This window comes from Priapulus caudatus, unplaced genomic scaffold (assembly GCF_000485595.1).
Source record: "Priapulus caudatus unplaced genomic scaffold, Priapulus_caudatus-5.0.1 Scaffold2, whole genome shotgun sequence".
NCBI lineage: Eukaryota > Metazoa > Priapulida > Priapulimorpha > Priapulimorphida > Priapulidae > Priapulus > Priapulus caudatus.
The window spans coordinates 347,778-368,131 of NW_014577063.1; the positions used below are offsets into that span (position 1 = coordinate 347,778).

General features: G+C 45.0%; 1 protein-coding gene across 1 annotated transcript in view; it reads left to right on the plus strand.

The window, feature by feature from the left end:
• The first annotated feature begins 628 nt into the window (after window positions 1–628).
• Window positions 629–20,354, plus strand: part of LOC106816570 (U5 small nuclear ribonucleoprotein 200 kDa helicase-like) — a 38,776-nt gene continuing 19,050 nt past the window's right edge. Inside the window, exons 1-27 of the mRNA XM_014821225.1 lie at window positions 629–702; window positions 1,122–1,285; window positions 1,687–1,750; window positions 1,932–2,095; window positions 3,051–3,222; window positions 3,492–3,684; window positions 4,074–4,132; window positions 4,501–4,593; window positions 4,855–5,007; window positions 5,445–5,544; window positions 6,896–7,032; window positions 7,679–7,874; window positions 8,425–8,618; window positions 9,113–9,268; window positions 9,849–10,019; window positions 10,447–10,505; window positions 10,868–11,002; window positions 11,668–11,791; window positions 12,030–12,290; window positions 12,646–12,777; window positions 12,994–13,098; window positions 13,828–14,109; window positions 14,605–14,838; window positions 15,111–15,301; window positions 15,869–16,014; window positions 16,228–16,373; window positions 17,054–17,225. Of these exons, the coding sequence (XP_014676711.1) occupies window positions 658–702; window positions 1,122–1,285; window positions 1,687–1,750; window positions 1,932–2,095; window positions 3,051–3,222; window positions 3,492–3,684; window positions 4,074–4,132; window positions 4,501–4,593; window positions 4,855–5,007; window positions 5,445–5,544; window positions 6,896–7,032; window positions 7,679–7,874; window positions 8,425–8,618; window positions 9,113–9,268; window positions 9,849–10,019; window positions 10,447–10,505; window positions 10,868–11,002; window positions 11,668–11,791; window positions 12,030–12,290; window positions 12,646–12,777; window positions 12,994–13,098; window positions 13,828–14,109; window positions 14,605–14,838; window positions 15,111–15,301; window positions 15,869–16,014; window positions 16,228–16,373; window positions 17,054–17,225 (4,048 nt within the window). The 5' untranslated portion in view covers window positions 629–657. The remainder of the gene's footprint in view (window positions 703–1,121; window positions 1,286–1,686; window positions 1,751–1,931; window positions 2,096–3,050; window positions 3,223–3,491; window positions 3,685–4,073; window positions 4,133–4,500; window positions 4,594–4,854; window positions 5,008–5,444; window positions 5,545–6,895; window positions 7,033–7,678; window positions 7,875–8,424; window positions 8,619–9,112; window positions 9,269–9,848; window positions 10,020–10,446; window positions 10,506–10,867; window positions 11,003–11,667; window positions 11,792–12,029; window positions 12,291–12,645; window positions 12,778–12,993; window positions 13,099–13,827; window positions 14,110–14,604; window positions 14,839–15,110; window positions 15,302–15,868; window positions 16,015–16,227; window positions 16,374–17,053; window positions 17,226–20,354) is intronic.

A 20,354-nucleotide genomic window follows, 5' to 3' on the forward strand; every position in this document is an offset into this window, starting at 1 on the left:
ACACACACACACACACACACACACACACACACATATTTCACACATATTTCAACATATTACACCCCACACATATTTCAACACCCCAACACATAGTATGAATCATTATCATAAGCATTAGTCTCCTATATTAGTTGCTAATATTGTATTTTTATATTATTTTTTTTACATTTTAAGTGAAGAGCTCTTTTTCCTAAGTGAGTTGTGACCATATATATTAATTGTTGTAATATTTGTCAGTTATGGTAGGAAACTATTTTTGAGTGGTTTTCAAGATGGTTGATGTTTTTGTATATAAATATAAGTGTATTAAAGGTGGTATATAACATAAGTGGTATTTAATTTGATATTCTATTGGAGGCACTTTTAGTTATTATTTAATTCTAGTAGAAGTACCATTTTGGACTAGTCTATGGCACTCATAGAGAGGGTTTTCCATCCTTCTATATATACATATATCGAATTACATTGCAATTGTATGTATTATATAATTAAATATTAATAAATATATAAATAACAAAGAAATGGAAGAATAGAAGAAAAGGGTAGAATAATAAGTTTCTTCCGCTGCCGTTGATTATTAATGGCGCTGTAATCGCTTTTTAAGATTGGCATTATCGCAGGCGTATTTGTGTGCGTGTTTTGTACGAAGTTACAGCGATGGCGGACGCCGCTGCTAGATCACTTCAGTATGAATACAAAGCGGTAAGTTATTTTGTTTCAGCTCAATACTACTGGCATCATGATGAATTCATCAACAGTTTAGCCAAGATGAAGTTGAAATATTTATGGTTTTATAACGGATCCGTCCCACTAAACTGCATAACAAATACAATTTAAAAAGACAAATGCCTAACTTTGTCTTTTAGCTTTAGATTAGGGGGTACTAATAGTAATACTAATAGTAATAATAGTACTACTACTAGTAGTAGTCATAGAAATAGATAGATAACCTAGAAATAGATAGGTTATCTATCTATTTCTATGAGTAGTAGTAGTTGTACTAGCGCTGTGTAAATAGGACTGATCAAAGCAGCGCGAATTCCACAAAAATAGTATTTTTAAGGTAATACTAGTAACCATGCCCTTTTATGGAAGTGCTCATTTTAATATGGTTGCTGCAGAACTCCAACCTTGTGCTGCAAGCTGACCGCTCGCTGATCGAGCGACGCAGCAGGGATGAGGCGACAGGAGAGGTCATGTCACTCGTCGGCAAGCTCACTGGTTCCAAGATGGGCGACCGCTACCAGCGTACACGTCCTCAGGGTCTGGAGGAGCGCCGATCAAAGTAAGGCTCATAGGGTCTATGTCCCCCAGGGTACTGCCGGAACGTACCCTGGTCACTATTTGATATGGTTAGGGTTAGGGTTAGGGTCAGGGTTGGGGTTAGGGAGTAGGCGTAGGCGACTCCCTAGACTCGTTAGTGGAGTAGGCGAGGTACGGTCCGGCATATTAGATAGTACCAGTGTACGTTCCGGTATACCGGACCGTACCCAGGGTACGTTCCGGCAGTACCCCGGGGGACATAGACCCTCTCAGCCAAAGTAAGTAGTGACCTAGTGACAGCTAGTCTAGGGGCCGATGGAGAGGCTTAATTGTCCCAAAGCCTGATCTTACGGAATTATTCATTTTTACAAATTTTTACTCACAAATTCGAATTAAGTAATGCCTAAATCACACGATTCTCAGAATTATCTTGCGAGAATACCTGACAAAGCTGTCTGATAAATCATATAAGCAGCCAATGTATTATGTCTCTCGTGCGCATGTTCTGTTCACATGTAAAGGGATTGCCTTGCATTTATAGCTTAATACATGCAATGTTCTATTGGTAAAGGCATTTTTAAGCCAAAACAAAATATGTGTGTGGTTACCATTACATGCCGAAAAAAATAGGGTAGGTAGGTATGCTCATTTTAATATGGTTGCTGCAGAACTCCAACCTTGTGCTGCAAGCTGACCGCTCGCTGATCGAGCGACGCAGCAGGGATGAGGCGACAGGAGAGGTCATGTCACTCGTCGGCAAGCTCACTGGTTCCAAGATGGGCGACCGCTACCAGCGTACACGTCCTCAGGGTCTGGAGGAGCGCCGATCAAAGTAAGGCTCATAGGGTCTATGTCCCCCAGGGTACTGCCGGAACGTACCCTGGTCACTATTTGATATGGTTAGGGTTAGGGTTAGGGTCAGGGTTGGGGTTAGGGAGTAGGCGTAGGCGACTCCCTAGACTCGTTAGTGGAGTAGGCGAGGTACGGTCCGGCATATTAGATAGTACCAGTGTACGTTCCGGTATACCGGACCGTACCCAGGGTACGTTCCGGCAGTACCCCGGGGGACATAGACCCTCTCAGCCAAAGTAAGTAGTGACCTAGTGACAGCTAGTCTAGGGGCCGACGGAGAGGCTTAATTGTCTCAAAGCCTGATCTTACGGAATTATTCATTTTTACAAATTTTTACTCACAAATTCGAATTAAGCAATAATGCCTAAATCACACGATTCTCAGAATTATCTTGCGAGAATACCTGACAAAGCTGTCTGATAAATCATATAAGCAGCCAATGTATTATGTCTCTCGTGCGCATGTTCTGTTCACATGTAAAGGGATTGCCTTGCATTTATAACTTAATGCATGCAATGTTCTATTGGTAAAGGCATTTTTAAGCCAAAACAAAATATGTGTGTGGTTACCATTACATGCCGAAAAAAATAGGGTAGGTAGGTAGGGAAAACATTTTATTTTCTTGAAATATTTTATTTACGAACCATGTCTGAAGGATGTGCGTTGTGCCTTTTGAAGCAGGAACTGTCGAATTCATTTATTATATATTTTTTTTTTTTCATTTTTTTTTTTTGACTTTAAAGAAAATTGACAATAAAATGTTTAGGGTCGCTGGGAATAAATAGGGTCGGTCGGGAAACCGTAACCACACCTATATTTTGTTTTGGCCTGATTAAAATTTAAGATTGTGAATTTGAGAGAATATAAAGGACTTCTGCCGCTTCTTTGTAAAACATGGTGGTTTTTATCAGAGATGTTTATTTGACGCATTTCAGACGGCAGAAGCGAGACGATGCCCGCTATGACATGATGAAGATCAAGGGACAAACTCTACTCTCACAAGGAATTGAGGACATCGTCGGCATCGTTTACAGACCAAAGACACAGGAGACCCGACAGACCTATGAGGTGCTGCTAAGCTTCATACAAGCAGCTCTTGGTGACCAGGTAAATGATGAGGATAATCTTATAGTGGTAAATTTTTAACGGAAATGCGTAGTTATTACTAGATGTTATACGCGGTTTTTATCTTGGTTTTGCTGCTAACACGAGTAGTCATTTCTTTTTATTTAGTATTAAAATGGATTCCTAGTTTTCTACTTAGTTCCTTCCTAGCTCCTTGTTCCATCCTTCCTGTGTATTCTTTTTATATGTAAGCTAGACTAGCATAGGATTTTTCCTTCATCGTGTTTTACTTGCTTGTTTGTTTACTTCAGCCGCGAGACATTCTGTGCGGTGCAGCGGACGAGGTCCTGCAGACACTGAAGAATGACAAGGTGAAGGACAAGGAGAAGAAGAAGGAGGTGGAGCAGCTGTTGGGTAGTCTCGCTGATGAACGTTTTGCACTGCTCGTCAACCTGGGCAAGAAAATCAACGACTATGGCTTAGACGAGAGACAGCAAGTCATGGGTGAGTAGTACAGACAGCAAGTCATGGGTGAGTGATTGAGACAGCAAGTCATGGGTGAATGATAGAGACAGCAAGTAATGGGTGAATGATAGAGACAGCAAGTAATGGGTGAATGATAGAGACAGCAAGTAATGGGTGAGTGGTACAGACAGCAAGTCATGGGTGAGTGATACAGACAGCAAGTCATGGGTGAGTGATACAGACAGCAAGTCATGGGTGAATAATACAGACAGCAAGTTATGGGCGAGTGATACAGATGGTGAGAGACTGCAGATTAAGTCTGGATTTTAAGAAAATGTACATAACCATAAAATACAGTTAACTCTATGTTTAGAATTGTTTAAATAACTAATTTAGATATGCAGTGACTGTTGATATGTACGTTACAGAGGAGAACATCGATGAGACGTATGGTGTCAACGTCCAGTTTGAGGAATCTGATGAAGAGGTTGGTAGTCAACTAGAATTGATAGACTGCATAGTTAGGCAGCTGGTGGATAATATAAATTCTACATAGAACATTAAGTGTATTATATTGTCAGAAATTTATTGAAACCCTTAGCATGTTACAAATAGAAATCGGTCTTGTTAATTTAATCCCAAGGTTATAATGGATACCAAAAACTTGTCAGTATGGATAATTTGGTAATATTCGTAATCAGTATAGTTAGAAAGATATTAGGTAATATTTAAGTCATAGTTGTGGAGGTGATATTCCTCTACGTGGCCAATGTTCACTACTAGAGTTCTTTATCTATGGTATGCCCCTCCACCTTGTTGGTTATCACTGACATGTTCTCTTCTCTGTGTGTGCAGGACGATGAGGACCAGTTTGGAGAGGTGCGATCTGATGACGATGAAGAGGAGGAGGGCATAGAGGCAGAGATGGACAGCACCCTGCAAGCAAACGTAGGTTATAATCATGCTCACCAGTGTGCGCCTGATCATTGATGGTAGTCATGAAATGCAATTTATTGTTTGTCTTAGGTGTTGCTGCTGTCGTGCAGCTGTTTCTGCAGATGTAAGTGCTCTTACAATAATGTCTATCTTCCTACGGCCAGGAGGGCGCTGCTATAGCATCTGTACTAGTGTAGGTGGCGCCGGTATAGCATATTTGCTTCAACGAGTGTATGTGGTGCTGTTATCAAGTTTTTGCTTTACGGTTTTCAGCTTGCAGGTGAGGACCTTGCAGGAGGGAAAGGAGCGAAAGCGCTGCATCCGCGTGACATAGATGCATTCTGGCTTCAGCGGAAGCTAGGGAAATTCTACGATGACGCGATGGTGGCGCAGACGAAAGCGGCAGAGGTGTTGGAGATACTCCAGGTACATGTCTCACCCATCACAGATAATTACTCTGGATGGCATAGCTTAGAAGGGCTTATGGGTAGCGTACACCATTAGTCAACTCACGGTGTTAGAGTGCAGTCATTCCCTGTTCATAGTACTGGAGTGAAATGATTGTGTACTGTAGCCGGCTTACTACATATTTCCTGTATCAAAAGTAGTAATAGTAGTAGTAATCATTTGTGGGGTGTTCATGGGGTGCTTACTATGGTTGGCACATGCATGGGTGATTAGCCCGAATGTCATATATGTCAAGAGTATATCATAAGGATACAGATAAGGATACGAATATAGGGTGTAAGGGTGAGGGTATGGGATAAAGGACCAGGCAACACGTGAGGATATTGATCGAGTAGATGTCTCGACTTGATGTTGTTCTCTATCCTCATGCCCATGTTTCTCTGTGCTTGCATTAGACGGCGATCGATGACCGAGACACGGAGAACCAGCTGGTGCTGTTGCTCGGCTTCACTCACTTCGACTTCATCAAGGTGCTGCGTCAGCATCGCCAGATGAGTGAGTGCCGGATCATCTTTTACTAGCGTGACTGCCCCGACAAGTTACAATTTATCGATCAACCTTGATCCTTCCGGCACCCTAATAAATAAATGAAAAAATTATTAAAGGCCCATTGATTATGCAATGTTGACGAATGCTAGAGTAACTGGCACCTTGTGTAGTTAATAAGTACATAACCTTACGTCCAAATGCGTATTAGTTTGTCCAATATCACTGCTGGTTACTAAGAATGTCTCATTGAAATCCGCAGTCCAAAAATCAGTTGTTTACAGTTTCAAACCGCTGCCGGCGAAGCGGGTGTGATACAGATTTATAGTGCACCGGACATTTTCGCACGCATGCTCGACCGTACACAATGCTATCATCAGTGATTTCGTAAACATGTGCGCTCGTGATAAGGAACTTTTTGTCAGGGCTGTCCACATGCATCCGTGATTAGTACGTGTGTTTTACTCCTTTTCCAAGTTTAGTCCGTGGCTATGGTTACACCGCTGACACCTCCATTTCATCTGGCATCCAAAACATACGGGCCTCACAAATGATTACGTCATCGCTTGACTCCTGGATGACATTTACGGCATGTAAATGATACTTAGATACATATCAACAACCGATTTCAGGTCTTGTTTGTAATGTAACCAGCAGTGATATTGGACAATCTAATACGCGTTTGGCTATAAGGTTATGCACTTATTAACTACACAAGGTGCCAGTTACTCTAGCATTTGTCAACATTGCATAATCAATGGACCTATTATTCCTTTAAGTAAATAAGTTAATAAATTAATAAATTCATGAGTATCATACGATGGTACATATCATACTAATGGTTAAATGCATTCATCTTTAATCTAGTAATTGTAAGAGGTAGCATGAAAGTGTACGCCTGTGTCTTCATCTCAAATTTTTATGATGCACGCATGTATATATGCGTGCGTGCATGCGTGTATGCTTGTGTGTGCGTGTAGGTGCGTGCGTGTCGGCTCAGGTTAATAATGGCCGTGGATTATTTAATAAATTAATAAATTCTGGAGTATTGTACGAGTGCACCTAATGGTTAAACGCATTCAATTGTTAATCTAGTAATTGTAGGAGGTAGCATGAAAGTGTACACCTGTATGACTATCTCCATCTCAGATCTTTATGATGCACGCGTGTATATACGTGCGTGCGTGCATGTGTGTTTGCGTGTATGCACGTGTACGCGTGTGTGTGTGTATGTGTGTGTGTGCGTGTGTTCGCGCGTGCGTGCGTGTGTGTATATGAGCGTGCGTGTGTGCATGTATGTGCGTGCGCGTGAGTGTCGGCTCAGGTTAATGACGGCCGTGGATTATTTTGCGCTGCACAGTTCTGTACTGCACGCTGCTGGCACAGTCGCAGAGTGAGGCTGAGAAGAAGTGCATCGAAGAGAAGATGGAGGCGGACGCAGCGCTGAAGCTGGTGCTGCACGCTCTAGGCGAGACCGACAAGGAGGACATAGTGCAGGTGCTCGGGTTCATGCCGGCGGTTCACGTGTGCAGGTTCACGAAGGGTTTGCATTAGGAGTTCGTGTGGGGTGTTCAGGCGGGAAGGGTCGTGTGGGGTGTTCAGGCGGGAAGGGTCACGGGGGAAGGTTCAGGGGGGGGACGATACGTTGGGAGGTTTGCACGAGGGTCTCGCGCAGGGGATTCACTCGGGGGGGGGGCTTAGTGCGTGTGGGAAGGGGAAGGGTCACACGGGGTTCATATGTGGTCGCTGACGTGCACTAAACACGGAAGCTATGCGCTGTTTTACATGAAAATTTGTTTACCAGATTACTGTCAGGGGATCCTAGCCTTATTTAAGGCTGAGCAATGTTCGGCGTGATGTGTTGTGACACAAAACCCGGGCTAAAAATTACAAATTACTGGTATTTAATCGACACGCAATCCAAAAAAGCTAGGCAATGAAGTCTGCTGATTGAGGCATGCAGAAGGGGGGTGGGGGTCGTCAACTCGTCATTCAAACGCAAGGAGAGCAAGAACGGCCATCGCCGGCGATGACGTGGCTATGAGCGAGACATGTCATCACGCACGATGTGTGACGCGTGTCATCACGCACGATGTGTGACGCGTGTCCTCACGCACGATGTGTGACGTCTCGCTCCTTACAGGAGGAGCGCGCGAGGAAGGCAGCCGTGAGGCAGGCGCGTCTCGAAGAATCCGAGGCGATGGACACGGGCGGCGAGACGAAGCAGGTACCGGAGAGACAGCTGGACCTCGACGACCTGACGTTCAGCCAGGGCAGTCACTTCATGGCGAACAAGCGCTGCCAGCTGCCGGACGGCTCGTTCAGGAAGCAGCGCAAAGGTGAGCGTCGCTCGCGGTTTGCATCGTGTGTAATTTGACGGGGTAGTGTACACGGTTGTCGTTGCCATCGTTGTCGTTAAGCTTGCGTAGAGCCTGTGCAATGAGGGTGAATTTAAGTTCTTTGCGAGTGTGCCCATTGGGTTGTTCGTTCCCCTTGTATAGTGTTTGGGGTTCCTATTATGGTATAGTGAGTGTGTGGGTGATACGTAATGGAAATCATATATGACATATACACTGTTAGTCATGCACTAAACAGATATTCTCTTAACTCTGTTTCACTTTGCTACTAAGGACTTGCACATACTGTTCTCAGTTATGTTCTGTAGGCTTACACACACCATTACTCATTACGTCTAGTTCGTATACGTACACCGGTGTCGGTTATGGTCCGTGCATGCACGCACACACGCAGACACGTCATTTTCTATTTCAATTCCACGTGCTTACACGCACCATCGTTACTTAAGTTCGAAGAAGTTGCATACACAATTCTGAAAGACATGTCCTACACGTAGATCGTTCTCCCGTCACGTTCTGTCGTTCACCTCAGGTTACGAAGAGGTGCACGTGCCGGCGCTGAAACCAAAGCCGTTTGCCGTCGACGAGACGCTGTTTCCCATCGACAAGCTGCCCAAGTACAGCCAGGCGGCGTTCGAGGGATTCAAGACGCTCAACCGCATCCAGAGTCGCATCTTCAAGACAGCGATGGACAGCGACGAGAATCTGCTCATCTGCGCGCCGACGGTGAGCGCGCCTCGTGTCTCGTCCGTCTCAAGCCTCGTGTCGGCTGAGTCTACCGCGACCCCCGCCTGTCTCGCATGTCGGTTTGACCCTACCTCGCCTCAGCTGAGTCGGCCCCACTTCGATGTAACCCATGTAACCCTTATCACCTCATTCATGCTCGCGTTTTTGTGGTCCATGTATTATCCATATTGCCAGGTCTCCATCTAGCTTGACTCCACTCCTTCTCTGTGTCAGCATTGAAAGTGATCGCCAATATCTGGGGTTTCAAATATTCGCGTTATCGTGAATTTATTTTGTATTAAAACATCACGGTAGCGATTGTTTTCCGGCGATAAGTCGCGATACAATATTAAACCGAATTTCTTCATTTCTCGCAAATCCAGTTGCACGTGTTTATTTATGGGAATGCCCCGGGACGGATGCGATTATCTCATCTGATCTTATACCCTGGACTCGTTTCACGTAAGTTGTAGTGAGCATGTTCTGTGTTGCAGGGCGCTGGTAAGACTAACGTGGCACTGCTTGCTGTTATGAGAGAGATTGGCAAGCACATCAACATGGACGGCACGATCAACGTGAACGAGTTCAAGATCATCTACGTTGCACCGATGAGGTCGCTCGTACAGGAGATGGTTGGCAACTTCAGCAAGGTCAGTGTCGCTTACTGACATTGCCGGCGCCAGTTCCCCTTAGCAACACAGTTTTCTTAAATGAGCTCTAAAGCTCCTAAGAATATCCCAAAAGGTAGCTTGTTTAATCTGAGAGCATGGTAGCTGGTCCAGAGATAGCTGGCCTAATACCAAATAGGCATATAGTCAAATTCAGAAAAGGTATGTGGCCTAATATACTATATATATAATACTACCTATAATTATTATAGTATTATTAATCCTGCAGTGGTAGCTAGCAAATTTTTTAATAAGCTGCATAGCTCTGTATTAACAAGCTAGCCAAATTTTTGAGAAAAAACTAGCCTGAATCATCAGATTCACGGTATGGAAGACCTCAATTAAACATAGAAATTTTGGCACTCGTGTGCAGTTACCCCCACATACAGTATTCACCCGACCGTGTAGGCTTGCGGGCAACCAATGTCCCCGGGGGTTGCCTGTGGTTGTTCTGTGTGCCGTTACGCAGAAGATGCTTTGCCTAAATTATCTCAGTAGCTGAGTGGATGTGAACTGTGATGCATAATCCTAACCTGTGTGGCTGTGACACGTCTGCTAACAGAGGCTTGCGAGCTACAACATACAGGTGTCGGAGCTGACGGGCGACCACCAGCTGAGCAAGGAGCAGATCCAGGCAACCCAGATCATCGTCTGTACGCCGGAGAAGTGGGACATCATCACGCGCAAGGGCGGCGAGAGGACCTACACCCAACTCGTCCGTCTCATGATATTCGTGAGTGCACACAGACGATCGTCGCTCCTGCTGCGAGCAACGCTGTATAGATGAAGTGCCTTTAATGTAGAAATATTATGTACTATGTGTATGTAAATACTAGTGGCATACCTGGCGACGCCTGGGCTCCCTTTGTGATTGTGATGTCCATGTGTTTCAAAACAGAGCATAAAAGAAGAAATACTACTACAGTAATTATAGCAGTCATACAATCAGTGATCCATTATGCATTAGTTTACGAGGAATTTTGCGAGTCACAGACATTTCATATATAGTATAGGTATGATTGCTTTGGTATTTATTTTGAGAAAGTTGTGTTGTATGTTTTTTTACCTAAAATCATATTTGCTCAATAGTTGTAACAGAACGATGTTAACACAGCAGGCATCCCTCATGGAATGTGCCGTTCCATTGTTTGATTTTCTAGGATGAAATCCACATGCTTCACGATGACCGTGGACCAGTCCTTGAAGCCCTGGTTGCCAGGTAAGGCAGCTGCTACTGCTGCTACTGCTGCTCTTAGCAAGTATATAGCAATGAAGAATTCCCCCAGTATGTTCATACTTGCTTCATAATGCAGGTAGCTGTACACTCAGCATTTGCAGCTTCACAGTTTGTTCAGTAATTATATAATACACTTGCTTTCACATAGTAACGTTCGGTTATGCATATCGTTGGAATTAGAATCATGTAGATAACAAATTGATTAATTTTTCAAGTGTTGGCATCATGATGATTGCACAGTCATCATTTTCAATTGATCTCAGAAGCTGTAGCAGATAGTTGCTGCGCTAATCAGGAGCTGCCGAACTGAATTGTTGTGGCTTATCTCTTGTGGATGTTTGCAGGACTATACGTAACATTGAGACCACACAGGAGGAAGTGCGGTTGGTTGGCTTGAGCGCTACACTCCCCAATTATGAGGATGTCGCTACGTTCCTCCGCGTTGACACAGCCAAGGGAATGTTTTACTTCGATAATAGGTTAGATAAATACATGATTTTTACCATGAATACATGATTAGGATAAATAATATATATATGTCCATTAAGATTCTAAGGGTAATGTCCAAGCAAGGGTCCTGTCAAAGAGTGAGAGGTGCTGGAAACATTCATGAATTATAATTTTTATATAGGGAAAAAATACTGGCACTTGTTAAGTTCTACTTGTCTATGTCTCTGATAAAGAAAACAATTTCTGAATTATTTTCTGTTATATATGTTATATACTGTTGGATTGTCATTGTTTCTTTGTTTAGTGCCATGCTGTTACTGACGACCATTCTCTTGTCTGTACGCATGCTGTTACTGACGACCATTCTCTTGTCTGTCCGTATGTTGTTACAGATGACTGTTCTCTTGTCTGTCTCTATGTTGTTACAGATGACTGTTCTCTTGTCTGTCTCTATGTTGTTACAGATGACTGTTCTCTTGTCTGTCCCTATGTTGTTACAGATGACTGCTCTCTTGTCTGGTCTCTTGTTATTATCAATGGCCATTCTATTTTCCAGCTTCATGTTATCACATATATGCTGGTTGTCAACTGTGGTATTTCATTAGACTCCTGTCATGGTGTTACTGACTTTCATTGTTTTGTATGCTGTCATGTCTTATGTCAGTCACTGATGTTCCACTCTGTTATCTGTTAGCTACCGGCCAGTACCTCTAGAGCAGCAGTACATCGGTGTGACGGAGAAAAAGGCACTAAAAAGATTCCAGGTGATGAATGACATCGTGTACGAAAAGACAATTGAGCACGCGGGTCGAAACCAGGTAAGAGGTTCTCGTTAACACACCTGTTTAAATTAAGTCGAAATCGGACAACAAACTGCCATTGATACCTAATAGTGTACTATCACTATTTTTAGTTATAGTTTCAAGAAAGTGAGTCCTAAAGAATTTTTTTTGGAAAAAGGTAGTTAAATCAGTCCATCTGAAAATCACTCATAAAATATATATCAATAATAAAAATATCAGTAAAGCGATTGTGCATTCCTTCCCACGATTTCAGATCCTCATATTCGTGCACTCGCGCAAGGAGACCGGCAAGACGGCGCGCGCGATCCGTGACATGTGCCTCGAGAAGGACACGCTGGGAAACTTCCTACGGGAAGGCTCGGCGTCGACCGAGATCCTGCGCACGGAGGCTGAGCAGGTGAAGAACCTCGAGCTGAGGGATCTTCTGCCGTATGGCTTCGCGATTCATCACGCGGGCATGACGCGCGTCGACCGCACGCTGGTGGAGGATCTATTTGCCGACCGTCACATCCAGGTGCGTGTAGTGACTGACGTCCGGAGTATCAATGGCACGGGTCGCGAGCAAAAAGAAATTGTTAATTTTGCTCCGAATCGGCCAAAATCTACTTTGTAGCAGGTTTGGGGTTTTTCAGGGGTAAATTGATTACATGGCATGTTGGTCATGTAATCACCAATCATCAATTGACTGATCAACCGATTTGATGATTGAAGATAGTTAATCATGTTCATCATAAATACTAATTTAGTAACATTCTACTACGGCCGAAACATGAACCATTTTATTTTCTACCTCACCCGAGATTAACTTAAGAGGTCTAAGTTACAACATTATGCTTGGGTACAACTGATTTTGAAATGACGATCGTCAGGTACTTGTGTCGACCGCTACACTGGCGTGGGGAGTCAACCTGCCCGCGCACACGGTCATCATCAAGGGCACGCAGGTGTACAACCCTGAGAAGGGCCGCTGGGTCGAGCTGGGAGCCCTCGATGTGCTGCAGGTACGTAGTGGGTCGGTGCAGGGTTGCTGTGGGGTCAGTGCAGGTTCAGGCGAGATTGGTATAGTGTGTGACTAGTAGGGCTTAAGTGTGTGTGTGTGTGTGTGTCTGTGGGGTGGGTGTTTGGGGGCAGGGGGATAGGTTAGTATTTGTGTGTGTGTGTGTGTGTGTGTGTGTGTGTGTGTGTGTGTGTTTTCAGTCAGTGATTCTGTGCTACAGATGATGGGTAGAGCTGGCAGACCGCAATATGACACTAAAGGTGAAGGCATCCTGATCACCAACCATAGTGAGCTGCAGTACTACCTGTCTCTGCTCAATCAACAGGTACGTTAAAATATGCCATACTATATATGTCTGCTCAATCAACAGGTACTTAGTTAAATATGATATAGTACATATCCCTGCTCAATCATCAGGTACGTTAAAATATGACATACTACACATCAATGATCAATCAACAGGTACTTAAATGCGTGCAATACTAACTCTCCTTGTTCAACTAACATGTACATAAATACCTGCCTCGCCATCCAAAATAGTGCGTGCCTCCAATGTATTACCAATCAGCTCAGTTATGTCAATTAACGGGTACGTGCATACCTGCTTTGTTAACTATTAAATCATAAGTTTATAAATGTCTAGTCCATTTTACAGTACTACCACTAGTGACCACTCACTACTTTATTGCCTTGCTCTATCAGATTGCTTATCATTATTATTGTACTTATCATATGATAATGTTTACTATACAACTATTTATTATTGATTATATTTAACATTTACTTGAGGTGTACTAGCACAACTAATTTCCAATTTGTTCTGATGGTTAGTAATATAATTACTTGGTTTATGTTACGGTTTATTTAATTGCTTTGCAGCACGATTACCTGTCGTTTACCCCTCTTGCTTAGTAACGTAATAACACAATAATTTATATAACATAACATATATAACAACAACATATATAACAACAACATATATAACATAATAACCATCTGTTGCTTAGCAATGTAATAACCATCCTCCCGACACTCGTTACTCGCTCCTCCGCAGCTTCCGATCGAGAGTCAGATGATCAGCAAGCTGACGGACAACCTGAACGCGGAGGTGGTGCTCGGCAACATACAGAACGTCGGCGACGCGATGCAGTGGCTCGCCTACACCTACCTCTACATCCGCATGCTGCGCTCGCCGACGCTCTACGGCGTCTCGCACGACGAGGCCAAGCTGGACCCGCTGCTCGAGCAGCGGCGCACCGACCTCGCGCACACTGCCGCGATCGCGCTCGACAAGAACAGCCTCGTCAAGTACGACCGCAAGGCTGGTCAGCTGCAGGTACAGACGGGGGAGGGGTGGCGCACCGACCTCGCGCACACTGCCGCGATCGCGCTCGACAAGAACTGCCTCGTCAAGTACAACTGGCAGCCTTAGGTACAGCTGGTAGGTTGGGGGTTGGAGGGAGCGGGAGGCTGGGGGTGAGGTATGGGCAGGATGGCATAAGACGTGTTACACTGCGACTGTGCTCTACAGCTAGTACATTGTGATCCGGTGCCGTGATACACCTACAAGCATTGCGCCTGTAGGTGTTCACGTATTTTCGTGCGTCAACAGAGCTACGATCTCGACTAGATCTGTAGATCGTGACCCAATGCTGTGTATAGACAACCACCAGTGTTGCCATACTCTGTGTTCATTCATAACCGTGATCTATGACAGCCCTAACTGAGACCTACGATTTCGTCACACAGCAAGTGCTGCGGTTTCCCCCATCTACTATTAAAAACTTGTTTTAGTCCGACTCGTATTACAACCTTCCTCGTTGCGACGCAGGTGACGGAGCTGGGTCGCATCGCCAGCCACTACTACTGCACGAACGAGTCGATGTCGACATACAACCAGCTGCTGAAGCCGACGCTGAGCGAGATCGAGCTGTTCAGGGTCTTCTCGCTGTCGTCCGAGTTCAAGTACATCACCGTGAGGGAGGAGGAGAAGCTTGAGCTGAACAAGCTGCTCGAGAGGGTGCCCATCCCGATAAAGGAAAGCATCGAGGAGCCCAGCGCCAAGGTGCGGGTGGAGGGCGGAGGGGGGGGGCTGAAAGATATTTGTCTGACTTCGGTCGTCGTCTTTATTTATTTTTCTTATCTCAGATGCGTCCTCTTTTCATTCCATCTTGTGATCCTCATTATTTCGTTCCATCCCGTGGTCTTCCTCATTACATTCCATCTCGTTGCTGCAGGCCTATTATTCCACCTTATGACCTTCGTCATGTCTTTCTGTAGGTGAACGTGCTGCTGCAGGCTTACATCTCATGGTCTTCCCCTTGTTTCTGTGTGTAGGTGAACGTGCTGCTGCAGGCTTACATCTCACAGCTGCGTCTGGATGGCTTTGCGCTCGTTGCGGACATGGTCTACGTCACACAGTCAGCCGGCAGACTCATGCGCGCTATCTTTGAGATCGTGTTGCACCGCGGCTGGGCGCAGCTAGCCGACAAGGCACTCGCACTCTGCAAGATGATCAACAAGAGAATGTACGTATCGCAGCAGATTGGAGTTTAGTGATGGCTGCTGTTATTGTACTGTGCTGCTGCTGTTGTTATTGTTGTTGTTGTTGTTGTTGTTGTTGTGGTGGCGGTGGCGGTGGCGGTGGCAGTGGTGGTGTGGTAGATCAGTAGATGGTGTTGTTGTTGTTGGTGGCGGCGGCACTGGTGCTGGTTGTGTATGTGCTGGTTGACAAGTTTGTTTCCAATCAAAAGGGGAGTACCACAGATGTACTTTATATAGCAGTAAATGATGTAACTGTGTCATGGTTAGGCTAACAAGAGAGCATTCAAAAACCTATTCTGATTAAGTTTTTGAGTGATCACTAAAAGAAAATTTATTTGCTTTATCTATTGTGATGATATAATGCCTGCCTGATTACCAGAATGTTTGTAGATGTTATTGGATTATACTTTTAAAAAATAATTAAAAATTAGTACAAGATAAATTGATTTAGTAAGTAAGAAGCTCAAAGCTTTAGTGAGTCATGTAGTATTATCATTTGACAGGATTGCAAAGCAGCACTTGCTAAGACCGCTTCATTATTTTGTCACTAGGTGGCAGTCCATGACACCACTGCGGCAGTTCAAGAAGATTCCGGACGAGATCATAAAGAAAATCGAAAAGAAGAACTTTCCCTTCGAGCGATTCTATGACCTTGGACCGAACGAGATTGGCGAGCTGATTCGCGTCCCAAAGATGGGTACGTTCTTGTGTTTCACCTATATACATGCACACTTGTATCCATTTGTCAACAACATTTCAATGTTCTCATGCCGTAGCTCAGAGGCTAGATATTAGATTTTTTTGCTATTCTGTTTTATATATATTCTCTCTTACCTATCAGTTTTGCCACCTACTATGCTGCTCCGTACCCTCGCTCACTTGTCAGAACTGTCCTGTCTTACCTGTGCAGGTAAAACGATCCACAAGTTTGTGCATCAGTTTCCCAAGCTGGAGTTGGCGGCACACATCCAGCCAATCACGCGTTCTACCCTTCGTGTTGAACTAACCATAACGCCGGACTTCCAGTGGGATGAGAAGCTACATGGAAACTCTGAGGTACACCAGCCAGAGACCTAGATTGAATGTACCATGCGCACCATTTGCTATGGGATATACTCCTACTGAGTCTTTGCTCTGTTACATATACATGGAAACGTTGCAGAAACATTGCTATGTTACAGACGTGTAATTATCTAACAAAAACATTTAAATGTAAAATTTATTTTGGGTCCCAGAATTTCATCAGAAAGTTGCCCATGATGCGAGGATTTGTTTGCATAGGTAACCATTCCTTAATCAGTGGCATCACTACGGTTTGAGGGTTACGATAACGCCAATACAATTCTCTTACTCCCAATACATTTCTTTACCTCTACCATGAGAACTACTTCAATCTATTATTAAAACTGCTAGGAACTTTCCTCAAAATATTTGCATTGAATCTTCATGCTCATAAGGCATAATATAGCATTGTTTTAGTTTCAATTTCTAGGAAAATGAATCTCAAATTTAGGCACTTCATGCGATAAGCTGGGCCTCACAACGACTTTTTTGGGCATTTATCACTGAAGCTATATAACACAAATTCAGCTGTGTCAATGACAAATTTAACTTGTCGCATGATTATACGAAGTTGTATGCATGACTGCGTATCTAAATCATTGCTGTACATAACCATGTCATTGCCACGCGTAACCGTGTTTCGTTGCCACGGCGGCGTCTCGTCATCTGCACAGGCGTTCTGGATCCTCGTCGAGGACGTGGACAGTGAGGTGGTGCTGCACCACGAGTACTTCCTGCTGAAGCAGAAGTTCTGCGAGGACGAACACGTCATCAAGTTCTTCGTGCCGGTCTTCGAGCCGCTGCCGCCGCAATACTTCATCCGCATCGTCTCCGACAAGTGGATCGGTATGTACAGCGCCCCCTGGTGTCTACCGACACAGTCCGCAAGTTACGGTGATCCCTCGGAGATTGAGCCTGCCGTTAGTATTAGCAAATGTCATCGGCCGTAAACGTTGCACGCAAAGTACACGTATACATGTGTCTGTGTGTAGTGAAGTTTTAGTGGTGTTTTTGAGTATGCAAAGAATTTTTTCAGTGTCCGTATTCTACTGAAAACCCACCTTGTTAGAAGAAAACTGATAAAATTACAAATGAATGAGATTTATTAAAATAGAGCATTGCATTATGACCGTCAGGAATACAACAATCCAAATTTCAAATTGTGAAACAACAGAACCTTTTGCTGCAGTTGGCGGCACAGCTGTTGTCTGTACTTAACTTGGTTATTTCTTGGTGTTTTCATGCTCGTTTGTATGTATGTGGCGGCGTGTGTGTGTGTGTGTGCGTGCGTGCGTGCGTGCGTGCGTGCGTGCGTGCGTGCGTGCGTGCGTGCGTGCGTCTGTGTGTGTGTGTGTGTGTGCGTGCGTGCGTGCGTGCGTGCGTGCGTGCGTGCGTGCGTGTGTGTGTGTGTGTGTGCGCGGGCGTTGCTGATGAGGTCGTTGCAGGCCGTAGAGAGCTTAGACACTGCTCAGAACCTTGGTGCGCACATGTGCAATCTTATGAAAGCGGCTGGACGAGCCGGCTATTGATTCTGAGTGCCCTTGACGGCTTATTATGCATAGGCTAATAATTAGGAGTATATTGTCATTATTGTATAGTTTCAATGCTGGGCTCTATAGGGCGGGAAGGACTGTAAGCTAATTGGCTAAGGCGGCGGGGCTGCGGGGGTTTCCGGCAGGGGGCAGTATTTCGGCCGGAAAGGCGTGTTGTGTGTGGGCAGAGTGGTGTCAGGCTAGCGCTGTAGAAGAAGCGCAGTTGCGTAGTTATGGGCATTTAGGGGCTAACTGCACATTGGCGACATCTTGGCAGATTTTCATACAGAATTGTAGGGGGCGACATACACAGTTTCCTCCCGCCATTTGTCATGTGTTTTTAATTTGGGGCTTGTACAATGTATTTAGAGGTCTAACAATTCGGGCTACACCCGTTGTTCATATAGCGATGGCTAGTTACAATGGTACATTCAAAGCATGAATCAATATGATGCTGGCTTTGCAGGTTACGATGTATGTCTGAGTGTGCATTTTTGTTCTAGTTAGACATTATACAAATCCGCATGGCGAGCAAAATAGACATGCGCATCAACATAAATGAACTCCCACAATGAATGGCGACCTTCGCAGACTCCCCGAAGTGGGGCGCTTTCTAGTTGGTTATATTGGTACTCGTGGCTTATCTGTGCTTGTTTTAATAGGTCGCGCGTAGGGCCCTGGGCTCTCGCGTCTGCTGTATGTCGCTCATGCGTTTGGTTATTATCGGACTTTTTTGTAGGTTGGGACCTGAAGCTCTGGTGCTCTCACTGTAAGATCGGCGTCATCTCGAACGTTGTTTATTATGCGGCTTATGCTTGTAGGTTGGCCTATAACTCTGATCTCTATGTAGGCCATCATTGTTGGTTTGCTTGAATTCTGGCTATGCTGTAGGTTTCTGCTATACTCTGATGCTTATTGTGTAGGCGCCAATGCATTGTGGTTATTATTGCTGTCTGTAGGTTCGGAGACGGACAACTGCCCGTGTCCGCATTGCAGCCGCATCCTCATGGCTTGCCGGAGAAGTACGGCTCCTCCGCCACGGAAGCTGGGCGTGGATCGTACAGCGGCGCTGGCTGTCACTGCTCTGCGGCAATGCGAGGCAATTTTTTTTGGGCGGAGGCTCTCTAATGCAAGGAGAAGTTCCGCGGCTTCTATCAACCGCTCATACAGTACGCAGGGTTGGTTACTCGCGTGTCCGTGGTGCGAGTGTGTCTCGGCTGCCAACTGATCCTATCTAGGGCACTGTTATAGAAGGGCGACAGGTGTATGATCAGCCTTTCTCTTATGCTATATTATTGTGATTGCATTTTGTTTGTGATTGGCATATAGTTTTTGTGCAATTTAGCTTAATTCATGAGGTTGCTCTGATGATGCATGCTGCAATCGTATCAAGTTTTTGCGATTTGCCAAAATGGCGTTGAGCGGTTCAGTGTAGTAGTTACAATAGCAGATGTATTGGCTGATACTGGCCAGAAAGCGTTTGTGGCTACGCAGATTCGTACGCGCTAAACAGCCATGGCCCTCGCAAGTGTTTATGCTTGTTCTCTACTGAACCTTGGAAGGCAACCTTGAAACGTAATGTTTTGTTTGCGTGATTGGTGGGCGTTGTTGATGAACGCGACAGAACTATCGCCTCTGCATCCTAAATGCAGGCAAGTTTCTAATTGTGAGTTGTTTTCATCACATAACAGTTAAGGCGCGCTGGCCATAACAACAACGCTCGTAATAAGTGTATCGATGAGCTCTTGGTACGACAGATCTTCCTCTCGTAGCTGCTTCACCTAACAGGCAGCGAACCATCCTGCATGCCTAAAAAGCGTTGTTTTGTTTTGTTGTTGTTGTTGTGGCAGCTGTTTAAGCGGGCCGTGTAGCAAACTCGCGATGTAGCAATCGGGTGTGTCCATGCGGAGCGCCCGTTGGCGGGCAGGCAGGTATAGACGGGCATCTGTGGGGGAGTTTGCGATTACTTCGCATCTGCGGCTCGCGGCAGGAGCAGTCGGGACGCGGGTCGCTGTGTCTAGCGTGTCACGCACAGGAGGCGATCCGCTGAGCAAGCGTACGTGGAACGAGCGGGAGGCCAATCGAATTGTGTGGAGCGGAATGAGGTGAGCGAGCGGGTCAACAAATCAACGAATAGATCGGAATGATACCTTCGCTGCCAGAGAGGATTGGATAGGAGTTGAATAAGTGGACACGATACGAGATAAATAAATGGTGCAGTGATAGTAGCGAAGGGGGGGGGGGGGGGGGGGGGGGGGGGGGGGGGATGGTGAACAAAAATGGTCAATCGAACATAGATAAAAAACAGTGAACTGAACTGTTGTTGAAGGAGTGGAACGAGGCTGTTAATTGGTGGTTAAATTGGGGCTGCTGCACTTAAAGGATAATAATAGGTCCATTGATTATTGGCAATGTTGACGATGAATGCTAGAGTAACTGGCAG